Source organism: Mustela lutreola, chromosome 1 (genome assembly GCF_030435805.1).
Source record: "Mustela lutreola isolate mMusLut2 chromosome 1, mMusLut2.pri, whole genome shotgun sequence".
NCBI classification, from domain to species: Eukaryota; Metazoa; Chordata; class Mammalia; order Carnivora; family Mustelidae; genus Mustela; species Mustela lutreola.
Genome location: NC_081290.1, coordinates 270,354,054 through 270,375,261, shown reverse-complemented (window position 1 = coordinate 270,375,261; position 21,208 = coordinate 270,354,054). Strand labels below are relative to the sequence as shown.

At 57.0% G+C, this 21,208-nt stretch overlaps 1 protein-coding gene across 1 annotated transcript in view; it reads right to left on the bottom strand.

Moving 5' to 3' along the window:
* The window catches only part of CD82 (CD82 molecule), a 49,465-nt gene that overhangs the window by 1,175 nt on the left and 27,082 nt on the right, over nt 1–21,208 (bottom strand). The window contains exons 3-8 of the mRNA XM_059140402.1: nt 17,023–17,095; nt 12,662–12,786; nt 12,449–12,523; nt 3,660–3,761; nt 372–578; nt 9–92 (exon numbers count right to left, since the gene is read on the bottom strand). Coding sequence (XP_058996385.1) covers nt 9–92; nt 372–578; nt 3,660–3,761; nt 12,449–12,523; nt 12,662–12,786; nt 17,023–17,095 — 666 coding nt within the window. The remainder of the gene's footprint in view (nt 1–8; nt 93–371; nt 579–3,659; nt 3,762–12,448; nt 12,524–12,661; nt 12,787–17,022; nt 17,096–21,208) is intronic.

Below are 21,208 nucleotides of genomic sequence, written 5' to 3'. Positions count from 1 at the left end.
ATTCAGACCTCGATGACAGCGACGCCCACACAGATGCCTAGGATGATGCCCACGTTCTCCTGCAGCCAGGCCTGCACCTTCTTCATGCAGCCCTACAAGGGGAAAACACGACCGCGTCACCCCACCACGCAGCCTCACCCCACCATGCACAATGGCCGGGACGCCCCGCCCTGACCTGGCCCAGAGGGCCGGCAGAGCGGGGTCTGTGTGTTCCCTGACTGCGTAAATCAACGAATATGTTGCTGCAGGTACAAATGACAAGCAAACAGGTGAATCAAAGGCAGAAACAGCTAAGTGAAGGAAGGGTGGCCCGAGTACCCAGACCCCAGGGTGCCCCAAGTCCAGCGCGGGCCCCACAGCTGTCCACACACCTCATGGTACACGGGCCAGTACTCGGGGCTGTTCCCGCTCTCGGTCCTGTTGCTGTCCAAAGCCTCACAGAAGCCCTTCCTCACCACGAAGCTGTCCTGTTCCTCCCTCCTGGCCTCGCAGGAGCAGGGGTAGGTGATGTTGGTGCGGTTCATGAGCTCCGTGTTTTCCGTCCAGTTGTAGAAGCTGACCCAGCCGCAGCACTTCACCTGCGGGGAGACCAGCTGCTCACGCCCACAGCTCTCAGGCAGGCGGCCCTCCAGGGGGAGGCGGCATCTCCAGGACAGAGGCTCAGATCGACCACTTTCAGCCACCACCACCCCCGCCCCCCCCCCCCCCCCCCCCGCCCAGGCCCAGCAAACCACCAGGATCAGAGTTTAGGTTTCACTCTGGCTTCTGGGAGCCACAGGGAATTTAAAGGGGCTTTCAGGAAACAGACATCATAAACATTAAAACAGCAAGAGACAAAAAGTCAGGGGCAGTAGAAATACAAAGCAGCACAGGAGGGACGTTCAAGTTGAAAGACAGGACACAGATAAGTGGGACAGAGCAGGGCAAACAACACACAGTTAAGAGTGGGGGTCTCGGGGAGCTTGGCAGCCTCAGTCCGTAGAGCAGGCAACTCTTGATCTCTGGGTCGTGAGTTCAAGCCCCACATTGTGTATGAAGCCTACTTGAAATAAGTAATTTTTTAAAAAGAGCGACTGGGTTCAAATCCCAGCTTTGGGTTCAGCGACTGGGTTCAAATCCCAGCTTTGCCATGTACCAGCAGCTTAACTTCGGTTAAAGTGCTTTCCTCAGTCTCCTCATCTGCGAAATGGGGTAACAAAGGTTCCTAAGTCAAGGGGCTGCTGGGAGGACTCCCCGGGACGAGGCAGGCCAAGTGTCCAGCTCTGATCTGGATGGCTCGGGAAAGGCCAGCTCCACTTTTAGCTGCTGTGTACATGTTAGAATTGAGATCTGGCTGTGAGCTTCCTGGTTGTCAAGGTGAAAAAGGAGATATGGCCAATTCTGCGTTTTGGAAGAGAAAATGTTCTAGCTCCAGAGGGGAAGAAGGCCTTTTGAGACTCCCTGGGCCAGAAGGGCCTCCGTGGGGCTCGTGAAGGGACCCTGAGGGGCTGTGGGTCACATCTGGGCTTGAATTCCTGACAGGGCTGGGATGTGAGGAGCTAGGCCTGTGCTGAAAAGGCCCCTGGGAAGGAAGAACCGAGTTGGGGAGGGCCTGTGCCAGCCACCAGCCCCGGCTTCCTCGTAGAAAAGGGTTAGCGAGAGCCACTCTGCCAGGGTCCCTGGGAGGATTAAGTGGACTTGCAGGGTAAGCTTCACGTCCCCCTCGCTGGGTGCATGGATGGTCCCCCCTGCTTCCCTCCCAGCTCAACGTGGCGGGTCCCTGGCCAGCAGCCTGGTGACCAGCAGGGGGCGAGCCAAGCTCAGGCAGTGGCTGGGACAGGTTCCTTCCTTCTGTCCTCCTTCCCTCTGTCTGGATGCTTAGCAGCTTCCAGCCTGGGCCAGAGGCCAGCACCGCTGAGGGGCGCACCCAGGCCCTCATACCCTCATCAGAAGGCAACAGCGCTCCTTGACCACCACACCAGGCAGAGTCCCCGACCCCGCCTCTTGCTGAGACCAAGAAGCCTTCATCACCAACATGCCACCAAAGCGCTGTGTAAGCGCCACCGGCTTCACACACTCCTCTCACACAAGCACGGGTCCAAGGCCCTGTTTGCCAGACAGGGACCCAGGCTCCGCAAGCAGCAGAGCTGGTAGTCCCAGCCTCAGGGGCCTGACTCAGTCAGCTTTCTTAACCACCGTGCCAAGGAGGCATCTGACAGACATCAGAATGATCTAGAGGCCTCACCAGCTGCAGAAATCCCCCAACCAGTCAAGTGCTTCCCACGGCAGGGTGCGCACCATCTCTCAAGGGACCCGCCTCTCCCCCAGGCTCCTTGAAGGAGGGACGTGTTCATCCTGGGACATGAGGGAACCCCCAACCTCAGCAACTGTGGGTCAAACTGAACGTGTGAGGAAAACATCTTCCCACAGGCACTGAGCGCCACAGCGGACACAGGCCCCCCCCAACCCGGCTCCATCTGGTCCTCCTCACCAAACACTGTGAGGCAGGAAACACTACCCTCCCCTCTTCACGGCCCAGAAAAGGGGATGCACCCATGTGGTTTGGACAGAGTCCCGTCTCCAGATCCCTGCTCTCCTGGTGCCGTGGAGTCGGACCTACTCCCGCTGCCCTCACCCCTGCCCCTCATACCCCAGTCCCCTGCCAGGCGGCAGTCAGTCAGAGCTGCAGGCAGGCCCTGAGTGACCGCTGTGGCCGGTGCCCCCTCGGGAGATAGGAGGCCGCTGCGGCAGCCCAGAGACGCTGGGTCCCCACCAAGGGCATACAGCCTCTGGGACCTGATCCCCGAGGTCCGTTTGTGTGTGTGGTGACTGGCTCGCCATCAGGGCATGCTGGGAACCCAGTGGGCCAGTCAGTTATTCTGTCTCTCAGTCAGTCAGCCAGCCCACCATTCATTCATTCATTCATTCATTCATTCATATAGTCAGTCATTCTGTTTGCCAGTCAGTCCATCATTCATGCATGCATTCATTCATTCTGTCATTCATTCATTCAGTCAGTCCATCATTCGTTCAGTCAGTCAGTCAGTCGTTTTGTCGCCAGTCCATCATTCATTCATTCAGTCTGTCAGTCATGGAATCTGTCAGTCAGTCATTCTCTCATTCTTTCATTCAGTCAGTCTGTCTCTCTCACTTACCTGAGGTGGAACACACACACACACACACACACACACACACACACACACAGCTTGACAAAATTTTAAACATAGACTGACATGACTGCCAGTTGGATCAGGATTTAGATAGAACATTCCTTTCACTCCAGAAGGTTCCCATGGGTATATCCCATGCCAATACCCTCCCAGAGGTAGCCTCCACTCAGACTCGTGTCTGCACATCAGCCTTGGCACCCAGTTCCTTAACCCCCCCGGAAGGACTCCTGACACTCCCCAGCCTGGCTTGCGAGGAGGGCCCTCCTGCTCTGGCCATAGACTGGGGGCATCAGGAGCCCTGGGCAGCCTCCAAGACCCTGGGCCCCCTGAGAGACTGGGGTGGGAGCTGGGGTGCTAGGCAGGGGTACAACTCATAGGCCCCTTGCCCCCAACAGATACACACTCATATACAAACTCTCTGGAATATTCAGTCAGGCAGACGACACCCAGACTCAGACACACTGGGCCAGGACGCTCACGCCACCCCCACCCCTGCCACCGTCGCCTAACCTGGGCCTGCACGTAGTCCCAGGCCTCCTGCAGTCTGTCCTCATGACTGTCCTTGTAGTTCTGAATGAGGTTGGTCACGATGTTGCCCATTTCCTGCTTTAGCTGCAGACGGAGGGGAGAGTAAGGGTCAAGGTCGGATTTCCTGAAACCCACAAGGCCCAGCCTTGTTTCGCCCCCCCTCTTCCCAAACCATTTTCTGTTTTTCACCTTCTACTTCAATTACCCAGATCTGCTTTGCTGTCTTTCTGCTAGGCATGCTCGTGCCTCAGGACCTTTGCACTTCCTCTTCCACCTGTCATCCTCTTCCCCCACATATTAACATGGCTCACTGGTCCACTTCCTCCAGGGCTTTGTTTAAAGGTCACCTCCTCCGAAAGGCCCTCCTGGACCATCCTACAGAATATATCTCTTCTCTGTCCCCTCCAACACCCCCTCCCAGGCTCTCCTCAGCCTGCAAGGGTGGGCCTGCTGTTTCATAGCATTGTCATTACGAGCTCATTCCTTTTCAGGATGTACTGTGTCTCCCCTCCACTAAAATGTCAGAGTCATGGGAGCAAGGACCATACCTGGTGAAGCCTGGCCAGGTCAGACGTGAGCTGTACTTGAATAACGGATGGCTGTACGTTCACCGCCTAATGCTGCGCCCCAGGGCAGTACTCACATACTCTCCCCATTAGTCCTCATGCCTGCCCTGCAACCCTGCGAACTCCAGATCCTGACTGTGTCGGGGAATTCAGGGTCCGTTGGTGAGGGAGAGAAGCATCTGCTTTTCTCAACGCCACCAAGGAAACAACGATTTACAAAGGCAGATGAGGGGCACAAGGAATAAAAGGACTCAGCCCCAAAGGCCGCCCAGGGGCGGCTCTCAACAGAGGATCGCACCCAGGCAGCTTTTCAGGAACAAGTCAGCCGTGCAAAGGGAGGCAAACCCGAAACCAACCTTGAGAACTGAGAACAGGGCCCCGAGCCCCAGGTAGGAACAAGGCCCCGCCGCCCCCCTCCGCTGCCCTCCACCCTGAGAGCCAGACCAAGCCTGGCCCCGCCTGGCCTCTCCCATGGACCTTGTCCAGGGGCCTCCCTGGCACACCAGCACAAATAAGCGAGTCACAGCCACCTGCTGTCACCACAGAAGCCCAGGGTGAGAGGCCAGGGTACCGAGGGGACCGCCACAAACCTGTCCCTGGGTTCCGGAGAAAGGGGAATCAGGATATAGGACAGACACTTCCTGGCAGGGGTTTTCAGAGCCCAGCTCACAACGCGGTGAGTGGGCTGCCTCAGCTCTCCGCGGGCAGCTCAGAAAACCCACAACCCTCTGGAGAGACCAGCAGCCCTGGCTCCTTGCCCCCTCCCTTCACGGCCCTGGGAAACCAGCCCCGCTCCCCAGGCCTGCTCTCTGCCCCCTCCCTCTTGACAGAATCCCCAGCGTGGTTCTCTTCCCTTCACTCACACTGAGCTTTACAAGGTACAAAGCCTTCCTACCAGCAACGAATCACAGCGGCTAAGTTTTATCAAATACCTCTCAGAAACCAGCCATACTAAGTACTTTTTTGTGCATTAATAGAGATGCAGGAAATGAGGCTCAGAGAGCGTGATTACACAGCAACATGGGTCACACGGCCAACATGTGAAGAGCTGGGATTTGGCCCTGGAACCCAAGTTTTGATCTGTGAAGCTCTATCAGCACTGAAACCACTTGGGCACAGCTTGAAGGAGGTCAGAGCGTGTGAAGGAACGGCCTGGAGAAGCTAAGCAGCTAGCTAGCTCCCCGTCCTACAGCTGGGGCTCCTGCAGGCTTGGGTCTTTCTGCCCTGACCCTCTCTGCTCCGCCTCTTTTCCGGGGGGGGGGGGGGAGAGAATGATCCGGAAAGAAGGGGGCATTTGCATGGACAGCTGCTTCTCCCACAGCGGTCTTACCTGCCCTCCCCGCCCCCCACCTTGTCTTTATTTATACCCCAGCCCATACTTCCCTATTTCAGGTCCCCTGACATGAGAAAAGTGATGGAAGCCCAGTGGTTTCCACTGAGGCTGGGGGGTTTCCATGGAAACACCACCTCATCCTGCAGCCCAGAAGGGAGCTGAGAGACCCAGCGAGGCCACAGGGACAACGGGCCGCCGCAGGGGCTGGTTCAGCTCTCAGCAGATGCCTTGGGATCCCCATGCCCAGGAGGCCGAGTCGGGAGCTCAGGGGCAGTCACCCTGGCAACCAGGTCATGCCTGAGACAAGAGCAAGCGGGAAGGGGAAAGGGGAAGATGCCCACTCTCTTCCTTCGTCCCTGTAGGGGACGCTTCTGGGGTTTCTCCCTGCGCTGCACCCAATTCTCCCTTCTAGAAACAGCACTTCCTTTCCTTAGGGGTAACCCCCCCAATCCCTTCATGAGCCCGGAAGCCCTGCCCCTCTCATTGCCATGGGCAAGTCCCAGGCTGCCATCGGCGACCTCCCCCACCCTGGGCACAGGGAGTGCTTCAAGGATGGGATTTGTCACCCAATGTGACCTTCTCTTTCTGCTCATCGGGCAACACGAGGGCCTACGGGGACTGCCTGCCCAAGAAGGCAGCTGACAGAGAAGAGCCAGAGCCAGATCAAGGGACTGAGAAGGACAGAGTCCCAGGGGCAGCCTTCAGAAATCTGGATCCCACAGAGCCTCCAGCCAGCTCTGGCCTATCTCGTTACTATCTATGCAATGAAGAGTTGTGCCCAGGATTAAAAAACAAACAAACAAACAAAAAACAGTCCTTCCCAAGGACCAGCAGCATTCATTACAGCTCAGAGCAAAATGAAAATGCAGGGTCCCTTGCTTAAAAAGGATTATAAATTTCAACGCAGCAGCAGCAGAGTATAAACCAAGCATGGACCCTTTGAAGCGGAGGGCCCTGTGTAACCACTCAGGTCACACGCCTCCGAGGCCAGTCCTGGAAAGCTGCCCGGTCCCTCCTCCCCATTTCCCAGCACAGAGCACAGAGGCACGACTTGGCAAGATCACACAGCTAGCGAGCAGCAGAGACGGGACTTAACCCTAATGGGGAGGCTCCAGAAGCCTGCGATCTGAACTGCAGCCGACCCCCACTGTTTCCACACCCCCCACACACCCCCACCCTCCCCACCCCCACCCCACCGTCCCCTCTGGGGCAGCTCCCCACTACCACCGGCTGTGCTTGCACTCCACCTTGTTGCAGCCTGCTGTTTCACACAGAGGCAGGATTAGAAGAGACCTCAGTAAGAGCCCTTCCCATACCTTCTTGGGCTCTGCTTAAATTCTCCCCGTATGGAGAACTCAGGACCCCACAGAATGGCACATTGCGGGGGTGGGGAGGCTCTTGATGTAAGCAATTCATTTTAAGTTCCAGAGGGGACCAGCTGAAACAAATCAGATCACTCTCTCCCAGGAGAAACCATTTGGATATTCAAGACCAGACTGGGTCTCCCTCCACCCCCTCTCCTCTCCGGCTCCTCCACCCACTCCTTGGGATGGTGTGCTGACCTCTCTCCATGCTCTTTATTCTAGGCATCAAATTGCCCTCGAGAACGAGGTGCCCCCCCACCGCCCCAAGCAATGAAATGGACCCACATCTTCCTGTCTTCTCCTGGGGATCCCATAGGACATGTTGCCAGGTGCTTTGCCAGAATGCAGACACAGTGGGTCTGAGGCTTCAGCCTGGGATCCCAATAAGAAATGAGGGCCCTTGTTGGTAGTGGTGGATGCAGAGGGGGTGGTGTGTTTACTCCTAGTCACCGCACCCGAGTCTTTCCTGAAAGCAGGCAGCAAAGTACATAACCAGCAACCCAGAACTCCCCAGGCTCCAGTTAACTCCTTGAGGGCGGGGTCTGAGTCAGGCTCCACCTTCCACTGCCACGGAGCCAAGGAGCCACACGGGCACCCAGCACCCAGCGCCTTAAGAATTTTCAACCCAAGGCACCTGGGTGGTTCAGTCGGTTAAGCATCTGCCTTCGAATCAGGTCATGATCCGGAGGTCCTGGGATAGAGACCCACATCGGGCTCCCTGCTCAGCCAGAAGCCTGCTTCTTCCTCACCCTCTGCCACTCCCCCTGCTTATCCTCTCTCACTCTTGTCAAATAAATAAAATACTAAAAAAAAAAAAAAAAAAAAAAAAGACTCTCCATCCCACTGCTCTCCATGATCCCCTTCCAGAAGGAATGCCTGCAGGCCTTCCTCCCCTTCCCAAAGGGAAGACAAAGGTCACATGTCTCTGTCCTAGCTCCAGCTGTCCACCCCCAAGGCTGGTAGCAACCTGGGCCAGAGCATCAGGAAGTTTCCGTCATAGGGAGCAGGCATCTCACAGAACAGCACTGTCCTTGGGGAACCCCTTACCACCTATAGGTCAGGGCGCTGCGACACACGCACACTGGCTCCTCTGAACTTCTCCGGTAGGAAAGGGTAAGAGCGGGGAGGGCATCACCGTGTTCCTGACCAGCCTCCCCCAGGGTGAGGAAGGGCACAGCAGTGTGGCTGGGCCACTGCCCCCAACCCCAATCCCCAGCACCCACCCAGCCCAACTCGAGCTCCTTCCCCTTCAAGCCCTCAGCGCCCTGCTCTTCTGCGCAGCCCCCTGACATTATCCACTGAAGCCTCAGCGGCCTCACCCTTGTGGGCCATTGGGCAGGGGAGCAGCAGGGCCTGCCTGAGTGTGCCAAGGCCAGTGCCCGGCATGTCCCAGCAGAGAGTACTCCCTTTCTTCCTCGAGACCCTCTCCCACTCTCCTCTTCCTGGAGAGGACAAGCCAGAATCCCAGAGCGTCAAAGCTGGGAAAGGCCCCCGAGATGTCAGCTGGCACTCCAAGAGGCTGGGCAAGTTGTCCAAGCCCCTGGGGCAGCCAGAGGCAGATCCCAGCCGAGAACACAGGGCCCTAGAAGCCCAGACTTGGGGCAGGCCCACCAAACTGGGGCTGGATATACGTGATCAGATGAGCAAAGAGCTAAAGGAATCCCCACTCTCAAACCCTGGCCCACGGCTCTCGCTAAGACTAACACCAAAGACAAGAGGAACAGCTGCCGTTTCCTGAGCCCTTACTAAGCATTAATGAAGTTAATGATGGGAACCAGTGAGCCCTCCCAAGGAGTCCAGGAGGTGTCTGCTCTGGGCCAGGCGCTACTCAGGCCCTTCCCATTGGCGGGGCTCTCAAATCCGCAGCAAAGAGCTAGGAGATGGCCTTGGGGAGATGGGCCTTGGGGCCCCGGGTGCTCTGGCACTGAGCAGTGTTCCAATTTTAGAAAGGGATTGGGGTCTGGGTCACACCCCGCATTCTTTCCCATTCATAATTCCCAAGGGCCCCCTGAATGGGGTACACAGAGGCCACGAATAGCCTGGCTTCTCTTCGGGTTTGATTCTGCCACTGAACGAGCTGCAAAGGGCATTTTTGCTTTTCAGAGTGGTTCTCGGATTTCAGAACTGCGGCTAAGGGGAACGAACCTGTATTGTTACCGCTGTCTGACCAGTGACATGCGTGGAGCACAGAGAGGTTGAGTAACTTGCTGAGGGCCTCAGAGCAGCGATTCGAACACGGGCAGTTGAGTCCTAGAGTTGAGGCCTTGGCCCCCTCCCTATCTTATACAAGTGTTGCAGTCTGTGCTCCCTTCAACTCTGGGTGGGAGTGGGGGCCCAGCCGCTTTTCCCTTCAATTCAGAGATGCAGAAGCCCGGGCTCGAGAGGCCATGTGCCTTGCCCTAGGCCCCCAGCCTACCCTGTTGCTGCCCGGGGAACCGTGGCTGCTGGGAACTCAGGGCAGGAGGGACAAATGGCATCCCCAGAGACCACTTCGGGCAGGGGCAGAGGGGACCCCAGTGGCTCGACTCCTTCCACCTGCCCAGGAGGCCTGCAGAGTGAGAGAAAGGACAGCCCGCTGCCTCTAGAAGTTCTCTTCCTCTAGGCTCAACAAGACCCACTTCCCCAGCTGGACCTCATCGGCAGGAATAAACATCATCAAGGACATGTTTAGTCTTCCACCGGGATTTACAATGTGCTGGGAAAGAAAAAATAAATCATTCATTCTAACTTGAGTGAGCGAGCACTGCCAGAACATCCCCAGCAGATCCAGGAAATGTCCCTCTGCCTTTCAGGAGAGGTGGGCCAAGGTGAGGAGGGCTGGGACCTGGGGGCATGGGGTATGGAGCCTGGTGGGGAGGAGGAGCGGGAGGCAGGGGAGGGAATCACGGGGTAGGGCGGACAGTTTGGACTGGAGTCAGGAGTCCTGATTCTCCAAACAAGCCTTGCTCTGGGGCCGTGGGACGCCACTGAGGCGGAGCTGCTGGCTGTCAGCCAAGCGGAGATCATACCAGCCCACAGGGAGGCAGGGTGCTGGAAAGGCAGGCATGGGCCTTGGTTGGGTCAGAGGGATGGGGATGGAATTCTCCATTCTGAAGCATCTGAGCTGTGTGTGGCTGTGGCCAAGTCATTTTGCTGCTCTCTGCCTCAGTTTCTTAAAACTGGAAAATGTTTGTAAAACCGAAGTGTGTATCAGGTTACTTGCTCCGCTCCTGGCATGTGGTTGGCATTCAACAGGGGCCCGAGATGGGGGTCGTCGTTATTACTATGAGATGGGGAAATCAGACAGTGAGAAGGCAGACTGCCCGAGACCCTTACAGAGCCGACCGCCTTCTGAGTCATGGAACCCAGCTTACCAGGGCCCAGTTCTTATCCACCCTGATTATGACCTACCACCAACTGGGTCCCAGAGAATCCCCAGGTGGCACAGGGCAGAAATAAAGACCAGATCTTACAATCCTTTCACTGAGAAAAGAGTTGCCCTCCTTTAAATGCTGCCTCCCTGTCTGGTAGCCAAGCGAGCTCCCTTTCATCTGCTGAAACCACTATTTCCCCTTTTGCCTTGGCTTCCAGGAAGCTCAGTATTCAAGTTAGCCCTCAGCTACTGTGTCTAGTGTCCTGGTGTCAGGGCCACTGCTTCTCCTCTCCCACTGTGCATTCAGTCCCTCTCATTTTGACTTTAGTTACCCAGTGCCTGTGTTGGAACTCAACTCTACTTCTGGGAAAGGGCCACTGCTTCTCCTCTCCCACTGTGCATTCCAGTCCCTCTCGTTTTGACTTTAGTTACCCGGTGCCTGTGTTGGAACTCAACTCTACTTCTGGGAGGCTAGGAGTGGATTATAAAGAAGGAAAACAGACTCAGGTAGGAGCCACTGCTATGAAAATCACACCAGTATGAACCAGGAGCCGCCTGGGTTCAAAGCCTGGCCCTGCTGCTTACTCGCCGTGTGACCTTTGATCAAGGGGGCTCATTTCTGCGTTCTGCTTCCACATCTGAAAATGAGGGTGACATGCCCATGACCACACAGGACCCCAGGGAGGAAAAGCTCAGTGAGCACAGTCGGCCCGCCACAGGGGGTGGCAGCCTTGTTCTAGGCTTCACGAAGTGTTAGTTGTTGATGTTGGTGTAATGTTTTCTTGCCTCCCTTCTAAGAAGTGATCTGAAGCAACCGGACCTTCGAGTGGTAAAATTAGGAGCCCATGAGCCACCAGCTCCGCCTCCCTGATCGCTAGGTAAGAACTGTATCGCTGGAGGAAAGCGGTGGCCCCCAGGGGCATCCAGGGCATAGGCCATGTGCAGTGGATCTGGGGTGAGCTCTGGGCCCTCCCGTGGCCCAGCCACTGGCTGACTGGGTACCCTAGCCCCTCACCTGTCGGATGGGGAATCACGGGGTAGTATGTGAAAGAATGAAAGCAAAGTGGCCAGCATCGTACAGTAATACATGGTGTGCACTGAACCAACCGCAGGGGTGCGGGGGTTCTAGTCCCTGTATTACTGACAGTATTGTTTGATATCTCTCTGAACACCTGTCTCCCCTGTCTGTCAATGAAACACAGCGCCCAGCTGCCAGAAGGATAAGACAATGTGTGTAAAACTTCCAGAAGATACTGTGTGCACACAGTAGGTGCTCCTTAAGTGCTAACTTTGATAGTCACAATCAACTGGCTCACCCAACAGTTATTCCTGGCTTCCCTTCTCCCTTGTGCCTGTGTCTCTAGAGTCCCCTTAAAGGCAGGGTACCTTTGTGACCCAATCTGGAGAAGACTGTTGGAGGACTTGCTTTTCTGATCAAAGGGATGGCCCAAGTCTGGCACTGCCCGTTTCCCTCTGTTCCGGCTACAGCAGCACAGATGGTGCTCTGGCAGCCATCTTGTGACCATGAGGTGAGTGGAGTGATCTAGTGAGTGGCATGGTGAGGATGCTGAGCAGACAGCCAGAAGCATTGTCTCTGATCTAGCCTGACTTCTGATTAAGTCAATAGTGAATGTCAGCCTGATAGCCTTTCTATTCCTTTATGCTGAGTGCCTTCCCTGTGACGCAAAACTGATTTTCTTTATTGACAGTGTCCTCCCTGTGCCCCATCTATGGATGAGTGGCATGGATTTAGTACTTGCTGAGGTGCTTGAATAAAAACAAGATGAACAACATCTTTTGGGCGTTGACCATGCCGAGCACTGTGCTATGTTTTTACTATGATAATCCCCCTGAATCCTCATCAGAACCAGAAGCTAAATTATTATTGCCCTCCATTTGCAGAAGGGGAGACAGGCCCCAAGAGGCAAGCAGCTTGCCTACCGTCCCCCAGCTACAAGGTGCTGGGGTAGAGCTGCATTCAGGCCCACGGCGACCCTGCCCAGAATGCTGTACCCCTCCCATCTCACTAGGAGATCACAGGGACCAGACCTTCTGGGTTTGTCTGAGACAGCTGAGGGGCCCCTGGTCTCTCCCCTACCCCCTGGGACCAATCCCCCTCCAGGCCCAGCCCAGCCAGGGGCCAGGAGAGTGCTTACCTTGCCCATGTTGAAATAGAAGAGGGCTCCTGCAGCCACCTGGATGATAAGGATCAGGAGGAGGAAGGCAAAGTACTGGGGACACAGAGGAGCAAGGAGTCAGCTGCATGCCCAGTCCCCTGGGGTGCACCCGCCCTGCTCACCCCTGCAGGCGCTCCCGCAGTTGGAACCAGGGTACACGCAGGTGCCCCTCAGCTGGCCGGCAGTACTCACCAGCCCCAGCAGGCAGCGGACCTCCTTGATGGCACCAATGCAACCCAGGAAGCCCATGAACATGGTGATGGCCCCCACACCGATGAAGACGCAGGCCCCTACCTTGAGCGAGCTGGAGGAGGTCTCTGGGGATGGAGAGAAGGACATTAAGTCGGGCCCAGCTGTCTCACCCTCATTAAGCACGCCATCAGGGGAAGGCCGAAGGTCGAGCACTGCTTCCCTTGGGCTCGGCCCCCACCAGGCGCTGTGCTAGCTGCTGGGTAGACAGGAGTCAGAATACTGAGGTCCCCATGGCCAGGAGCTGCCACCCAGTGGGGCGGGATGTAGGGACAATACACAGCACAGATCCCCCAGTTGTGGGGAGAGCCACAGGGACACGGAGGCTAGCTCCAGTAGACAACCATGGGGCGGGGAGTGGGCTGGGTGGCTGGGAAAGGCTGGTCTGAGCAGAGGAGAGCCTAGAAGCAGCCTAGTGAAGCTCTGAGAGGGGAAGGCATTGCAGGTGGGTGGGGGAGGGGAAGGAGGGGTGGGGGGTGGGAACAGCAAGGAGGAAGGAGCTAGGATATACTTAAAGAAGGCAAGACAGAGTGGGCCCGTGGAAGTCTGACCTGTGATATGCCTGAGACATAGAGAGGTGCCTGATGACAAGATACCCTCTCTGGGGGCGCCCCTGTGGGCAAAGGTCTGGGTTCCGTCAGAGTACTTGACCAGCAGTTCCCAAGAAGCCCAGCGCATCGCCCGCCAGAACAGGGTGCAACTCACGCCCACCTCCAGATGCCCTGTACCCAGAGGCTGTCAGATGCAGAAGAGCTAGGGCAGATGGGCCTCCCCCTGGCAGGGAGTGGCAGACTCCCCCGACAAAAGCCCCTGCACTCTCCGGGAGGCGGAGGGCAGGATGTTTCCAGAAGGCTGGCGAACAGCCTGGAATGCATTACTGGATCAGGGGGAACCCATTAGGGAAGTAGATTCCTGGGTCCGTACAACTGGACAGACTTTCTTGGGAGGCCACCCGGAACCTGCAATTTTAATGTGCCAGGCAAGGCATGGCCAGAGCTGGCACAAGTGGCTGTCAGCAGGGAGGACATGGGCCAGCTCCGTGGGGGGGCCTGAGAGAAGCTGAGATCCCCACCCCAGCCACCGAGGACCCCTGAGCACCCTTAAGCAATCATTACAAAGCTCAAGTGTGGATGGACAGGAGGGCCGGATTCAGCCCCACTTCCTGGTCACAGACAGAAATGTTCTGGAGCTCGGGAGGAGCTGGCTAGCCCACCCTGTTCTCAGGGTGCAGGGTAGGGCTGCCTACCCCCCAGCTCCACACAGGATCCCCCAGGCAGGTGGGGTAGGGAGGGGAGTGGGGAAGCAGTGCCCCTGCTGGGGTGAGCGTGGGGGGCTCCTGGCACTGAGCTCCCATTTTCATTCTAGGTCCTCGGCGCCCTGCTCTCAGCAATTGGCATAGTCAGGAGGAGGCCATCCAATCCACTTTTTCTAAGCTTCCTTGGTTTGGGTTCCTCCCAGGGATGACTCCCAGAGAAAAGAAATTTGGCAGAGTCTGGAATCCACTGTGTGCCTGCCAGAACACGGCTCTTTATCCGGATCATCCCTTCATTTCCACATCGCTTCATGTCCACGCTAGACCCATGAGGGTAGATTTATATCCTGATTTGTCCCTAAGGGCCCTGATGCCCAGGCAGGCTAAGAGGCCACCCAGATGCCCAGCAGGCAAGACCCAGGGCTGAGACCTCCCCAACTCAGCTTCTTCCCCAGGAGGCCAGCCCAGCTGCAGTGTCTCAGCTTCTCAGAACATCCAGCGGACAGCAGTCCCTGACCGCACCCAGGATCTCAGGCTGGCCCCGATCTGAGCACCCTGACTTAGGAAGGGGCCAAGTGGACATTCTGGGGAGGCCCTCCACTGTGCACGGCAGAAACGTCTGGGTCTTGCCGGGCCTGGCAGGTGCCAGAGTAGCAGAAGTGGCTCCACATGAAAGGGACCGGAAGCAACAAGAAAGGGGTTCCCATTCCAGCTCTCCTGTGAACAGGGTCTGAGCCTGGGCAGGCCATCCTTTGGCTTCTGTTTCTTTCTCTGTGAAATGGAACTAAATCCTACTTCTTCAAGATGTTCTTACCAACTCCATCACTTCCATAGGGTTGACTGGTTACTAGGAGCTGTTCTAAACACTTTTCATTTCTCACAACCACCTTATAACATAGATTTGATGATTATCCCCATTTTCCAGACGAAGAGGCCCAGAGAGGTGAAGTAACTTGCCCACGATCACTCAGCTAGGAGGTAGCAGAGCCAAGATTTGAACCGCAGCAGCCTGGCTCCAGAGTCTGTGCTCCTGACCACAGAGCAAGGTCTGATTAAGGCAGGACTGTGTAGCGAGTGTGAAAACCCTGCAGTATATTGGGGTATGTGGGGCTCAGGAGCCATGGCCCTGTTCATATCCCAGCTCCCACTCCTGGCTGAGTCTCCTGGGACAAGTTAACTTCCCTTCCTGTGCTTCCATTTCCTCCACTGTGAAATGGAGACAGACACACTTCACCCCATGGACTCCCAGTTAGGGAGTCCTCACCAGTTAGGTTGAGGGGAGAGCTGTGTCATGTGGGCCTGGAACGTCTGTAGTAAGTCAGAGCCCTGGGTCCCAGCCCTGTGTGATTCTTAGCAAGTCTTCTCTCTCTGCTGGATCAGTGTTTCAGAACCCTGGCTGCTTGGGGAAATCACCCGGGGAGCTTTGTAAAAACCACAGTGCTCCAGGTCCCCACCCGCACACCAATGGAGTCTGATCCCTTGGGGTGGGCCCGGGACTCTTGTATTTGTGAAAACATTCTGGGTGCATCTACCAGTGTATCTAGGGGACCTCTGCCTTCTGGCAGCTGGAGAGTCTTCCAACTGAATAGGGAGGAGGCCGGAGGAGCAGTTAAGAGGTTTTCCTGGAGCCTGGGGCAAGGTGCAGGGGACAGATAAGCAAAGGCTGAGCTGGGAATCGAGACTTTGCCCCCTGGCACTGTGCCTGCTGGGTGTGGCCCAGGACAGGAAGTGGGGAGCCCGGGCCTAATCAGGGCAGAGGAGAGTGCATCCCAGGCTGGGAAGGTGTGGGGAGCACGGGCATCCCACTAGGGTTGGAAATGCAGAGCCTCACCCCAGAACAGGGGAACAGTCTGCAGCCCCCCAACCCCCAGCAGGAGGCAGGGCCAAGAGCCCCAGGCTGCATCGGATGTGGCTGGAGGGTGGCTCATCCTTGCTTCCTTTCAGGTCCGAGGGGAGGCCTAGCCCCTTGGGGCCACAGTGACAGGTGTGGCCTCTCCATCACCCATCCCAGCCTGGTTCCGCTTTATTCAAATCAAGCAGCTGTCAGGGGCCTGAGTCCAAACCTGCTGCCTCAGCGGCAGCTGGGAGGGAACTGAGCCAAGGACGCACTCACTGAGGGCAGTGGCATCACTGTGCTCCTTGGGGCCCTCAGCTGTGCCTCCCGTCCACCTCAGGGCATCCATGAGGTCAGTGCAGCAAGCCTGGCCGGCTTCCTGGAGGAGGCTGGGGGTAGATCGGGCAGGGCTCTTACCATCTGTGCAGGAGTGCCCTGGGCTGCTCTCCTCCTTCTTCAAGAGTGATAGAAGGGGCTTCCACGCTGCGGTTCCCCTTACCACAGGCAGCATTGAGGACCAAAGGTCTGGGGGTTTAAGTCTATACCTATCACTGGAAGCTCTGGGAACATGAGCCAGGGACATCACTTCTCTGAGCCCCATCTCTTCATTTGTCAGGCAGGACAGGAACAGTTCCTACCTCACAGGAAGGTCGAGGGATCAAGGCAATTTTTATGGGCAAAATGCTTGGCCCCTTGCCGGCCCCATAATGAGCCCAGACCGTGGGTGCTATGTCTGGCGTCTTCTTCCTCAGTCCAGAAGCCCAAAGAACCTAGCTGGTGCCAGGCACGGAGCAGACACAGCTTGGACTCCTGACAATTTGTGTTTCCCAGCCTTTCCTACATTTCTCTAAACTGACCGGGGATGGAGTGTGGCCCACATCTCACTGAGCTGGCAAATGGAGGGAGAGACTCTAAGAGGCCTTCTCACGGTCAGGCCTGAGGGCAGGGGTCCGGGCTGGGACAGCAAGCCTCCCTCAACCCCCAGTGTTCTCCGGACAACAGCAGCTTTGTGTGGGGAGGGAGAGAAAATTCCTCCCAAAAACCCCTGCAGAGGGGGGCCCCGGGGTAGAGTGGTCAGCACAGGACCTGGGCGAGGCCCCAAGGACGGCTAGAAAAGCGACCTTTCAGGTTCAAGATCTTGCGGGCAGCCCTGAGGGCCACCCTGGCTCACTGCTCCGGGGCCAGCTTGGCAGGGGGATCACGGGGAAGGACCCTTACGTAGCACAGAGATGAAACTGCTCTTGTCGGCCAGGATCCATACCCCGAAACCCAGGATCACCGCACCCAGGATCTGGAAAGAAAAGGTGCAGTCAGTTGGAGCCTGTGGGGACCCCTGCCCAGCTGCCCCTGCACCAGGCCAGGAGGACCTGGGGTTGGGGGGGTGCACCACCTCCATCCTCAGGCCCCACACCCCAAGTCCCAGCCATCCAGACAACAAAGCCGTGTGTGGGGGAGTCCCTCGTGCCTCCCATCTCCCCTACCCCACCCCCATACATGGTCAGACCAAACTTATTAGCTTTGAGGGGTACAGCCTCCTCCCAGGGGTACCCCACGACTTTACCTCCTGGCCCTGTCCTGTGCTCACCCCCTCCACTCCAGGAGCTAAGCCCTGATAGGAACATTGCAATGCTGTTCGTCATCCCCAAGCGAGGACCTCACTCACCCTACCCTACCCTAGTCGGGCCGCCTTAAAGACAACAGCAGCTGCTGATGACCCTACATTCTTCCCCAGTGTCTCCCAGCAGGCCACCTGTCCCCTCCTCCCTCCTTGCCAGGTGGACCCTGTCATCGTCCTCACGTTACAGATGGGGACACAGAAGCCCCGACCTTGCCAAGGGTCACCCATTCCATCCTTCTGGGGCTCACAGCCAGGTCTGACTACTACCCCGGGCCAGACTGTGGCTCACACTAGCTGCAGGATACTTGGACCCGTCCTGGGACATCACCTGGAAAGCCAGTCTCTGGGGACAGGGAGCTACCGAGGAGCCACTGAGGGGAAGGGTCTGCCCTTGGGTGGGTGTGTTTCAGATGACGCAGCTTGCCGGGATGAAGGGGGACTTCATAGAACAGGGGAGTTTGGCTCCCAGATTCCTGAGGCCCTGTCCACCCCGAGCCTGCACCTCATGGCACAGCTGGCCAGTGGCCATGCGTTGGGTCCACAGTCTGCTCTGTGCCCCCAGAGCCCTGCAGCAGAGTGCCTGACTTGCTCACCTCCTGTGAGGGCGGGACAGAAAATTCCCTCTGGGCAAGCACAACCCCCAGGAGATCGAAATCCAGGACTGCCCAGCTAACCTCCTCAGCTCATCTCCAAGCACCCACGAAGGAAATCCCCAGCAAGAACCCAGGGGGGCCTCTGCAGTTTTCCCAACCAGAGACTGTCATCTGGAGTGGCTGGACCAGCCCTGAGGCGATGGGCCAGCCAGGAAGAGGCCCAGTCAGGCGGCCAGCCAGAACTGGGGAAGCACATGACCCCCTCTTTCTCTGTGAACCCAGACTGGAACTATGGGGTACCACCCTGCCCCCCACACTGCCCACAAACTGCCCCCGAGCTCTGCCAGAATCTCCGGACAGGGCTCTGCCAGGAGCCGGGACCCTCAGACCAGCGTCCTTCCCCCGGAACAGCAGAGCGTCAGCGGCTCCTGGATTTCTGTGAAGCTCAGAAAAGCTGACGAGGTAATTTTCTGGGGCGTCTGGGGCCAGGAGTTCGCAGGCAAGGAGGTACACATGTACATGTGAGCATACGCGAACACACACAGCCGCCAGAGCAAACTTTCCAAACCACAAGTCTGATCACGGAACCGCTTCCCGATATGCGTAGAACAGAGAGCAGGATTCCTGGAAGGCCGACGCGGCAGGCACCCTGGAGCCCCACACTCCGCCCCACTCCCCCACACTGGACTTCGATGCTTCTGCTGGAACTCCTCCCACCGCCACTGCCTCTGACAGGGAGCTTCTGTGGACCGTCCCGACAAGGTCGGCGGCCTTATAACCTGCTCTCCTGGGGGCCGTAACCTTCATGCCCAGCACCCTGCACAGCTGCCGGAACCCATCCCCTGCCCCGAACAGAACCCCCAGAGCAGAAAGCATGACTCCCCTGTTGGTGAGTATCTGCCTGGCACCTACAACCGGGTCTGCACGCACAGAGGGTCAAATACCCACTTGGTGAATGTGTGGTGAGTGAACAAGGAGACGAACCAACCAAGGTATACTGTCCCTGCTCCCCTCTCCCTGCACCCTCCTGTGATAAGAGCTCCCTCTCACCCTGCCCACCCCTCCCCATATTCTGGTGGGCCATCTCCGGCCCCAGCACACAGGGAGTTAACACCAGACTAGAGCCAACCCCCAAAGCTCTGGCCAGGGACCAGCTTTTCCAGTCTCTGGCTCCACGGAGAAGGGAACCCCTTGGCCAAAACCATCAACCCTGTTTCCTTTCTCCATGAAGTCTCCACCCCTCCCTCCCGCTGCATGCAGTGAGCTGGCTGTCTGGGCCCCTGGACTGCAAAGCCGCCTCTCTCCAATCCTAGGGTCCCTGGGAACAGAAGCACGGCACTGCGACCCTCCTGTTCCCCAGTCCTGGCCAGCTGGCCCTGGAAGCCGGGTGGAGGCCCAGGGGTCAAGCACTTGCCAAGAAAGGCTTGGCTCTGGCTGTATGGCCACTGTTTTCTAGAGCCCCGGTCCAGCCAGGAGGGACATGACTATCTGGCTGGGGAAGCCCAGGTGCCCTGCCCTCAGCAGAGCTTCCACACCAGGCTGCGGTCCACAGAGGATGAGAGCCGGCAGGGCAGGGGAACCTCAGCGGTCCGTAGGAGTGCCGGGAACACGCTCATTTCTGTGTGTTGGGGCACAGTTAGGAGGGGGAATTGAGAATGATTATTTCCCAAACTGTCTACGACCCTATGTAACTTGCAATGTAGAACAACTTTTCCCCCAGGAATCCGTGTCCGCTGTAGAAAACTTGGAAAAGGGGCAGGAAAGCATAAAGAATAAAATCCAAATTCTCAGGAATCCCAAAATGAACATTCAGAGGCACTTTCTTCTCTCAAAAATATCCCTGGACGTGTGCACTTTTTAAGAGTAAATCTGAATCATAATAAATATAATAATAAACATCCTATTTTTCAGCCTGATTTTCTAACAGTAGGGGATAAACCGGCCACCCAGAGGAGACAGCCCCCAGCAGCACCCTGCACCCAGGAAAGCCTCTCAGGACTCCCCGCGCCCCGTCTCTCTCACACATACACACACACACACTCATGCACACACACACACACACACACGTGCAGACTCACACATGGATCACACGCTCTCCAGCCCCATCATACACACATTCATGCACGTACACATTCACACATGTGCACACACACCCTGCCCCATCACACACTTGCACACACATACATTCACGCACATGCACACTCACACATGCATCACACACTCCCCCTGCCATCGCACATCTAATGCACACTCACATGGACACATGTGCACTCACACATGCATCACACGCTCCCCCGCCCCATCACACATTCACATATACATTCACACACGGACATACTCACACATGCATACACACCTTGCCCCATCACATATGGACTCATGCACACTCACATGCACACACGTGCACTCACACATGCATCACACGCTCCCCCTGCCCCATCGCACACACACATGCACTCACACACTTCACACATGCATCACACTCTCCTGCTGCCCCATCACACTAAAGCACCCACAGACAATTGACACATGTGCACACTCACACATGCCCCACTCTCCCCTTGCCCCATCACATACACTCACACATTTACACACATGCACACTTGCACACACATCACACTCTCCCTCTTCCCCAACACATACACACGCTTATGCACACACATACATTCACACATGTGCACTGACACACACATTACACCCTCCCCCTGCCCCATGATGCACACACTCATACACACTCACACACACACACACACACACACACACACTCCAAGCAAGAGGAGTCAGTGTCAGGCCTGAGAGGAAAATTGAGGTCCCAGGAAAACCAGTTCAGATGTGCACCGGCCTTACACATCTGGGCAGCCCTATGCCAGGGTGGGTCTGGGGTCGGGGGTGTGTGTCCCCACACTGGCCCCAAGCCTGCAGGTCTCCTGCACACCCTCTGGGGGTGTGGGTACATCCCCCACAGTGGGCATGAGGGCGGGGGAGGGGTGGCAGCTGTAACAGCAAGATCTTCAGAGGGGGTGCAGGAGGGTCAGGGGCCGGCACAGAGACGTCTCTGCTGATGAGTTAGGGGACACCCGGGGGGCTCTTTCCCATCCATGCCCACCTCCAACCCGGACCAGCCCAGCCCTCAGTGCCCCAGGAGAGGGGACAGCGGGGATGGGCATCCAGTGTTCTGCCACAGAACCAGCTG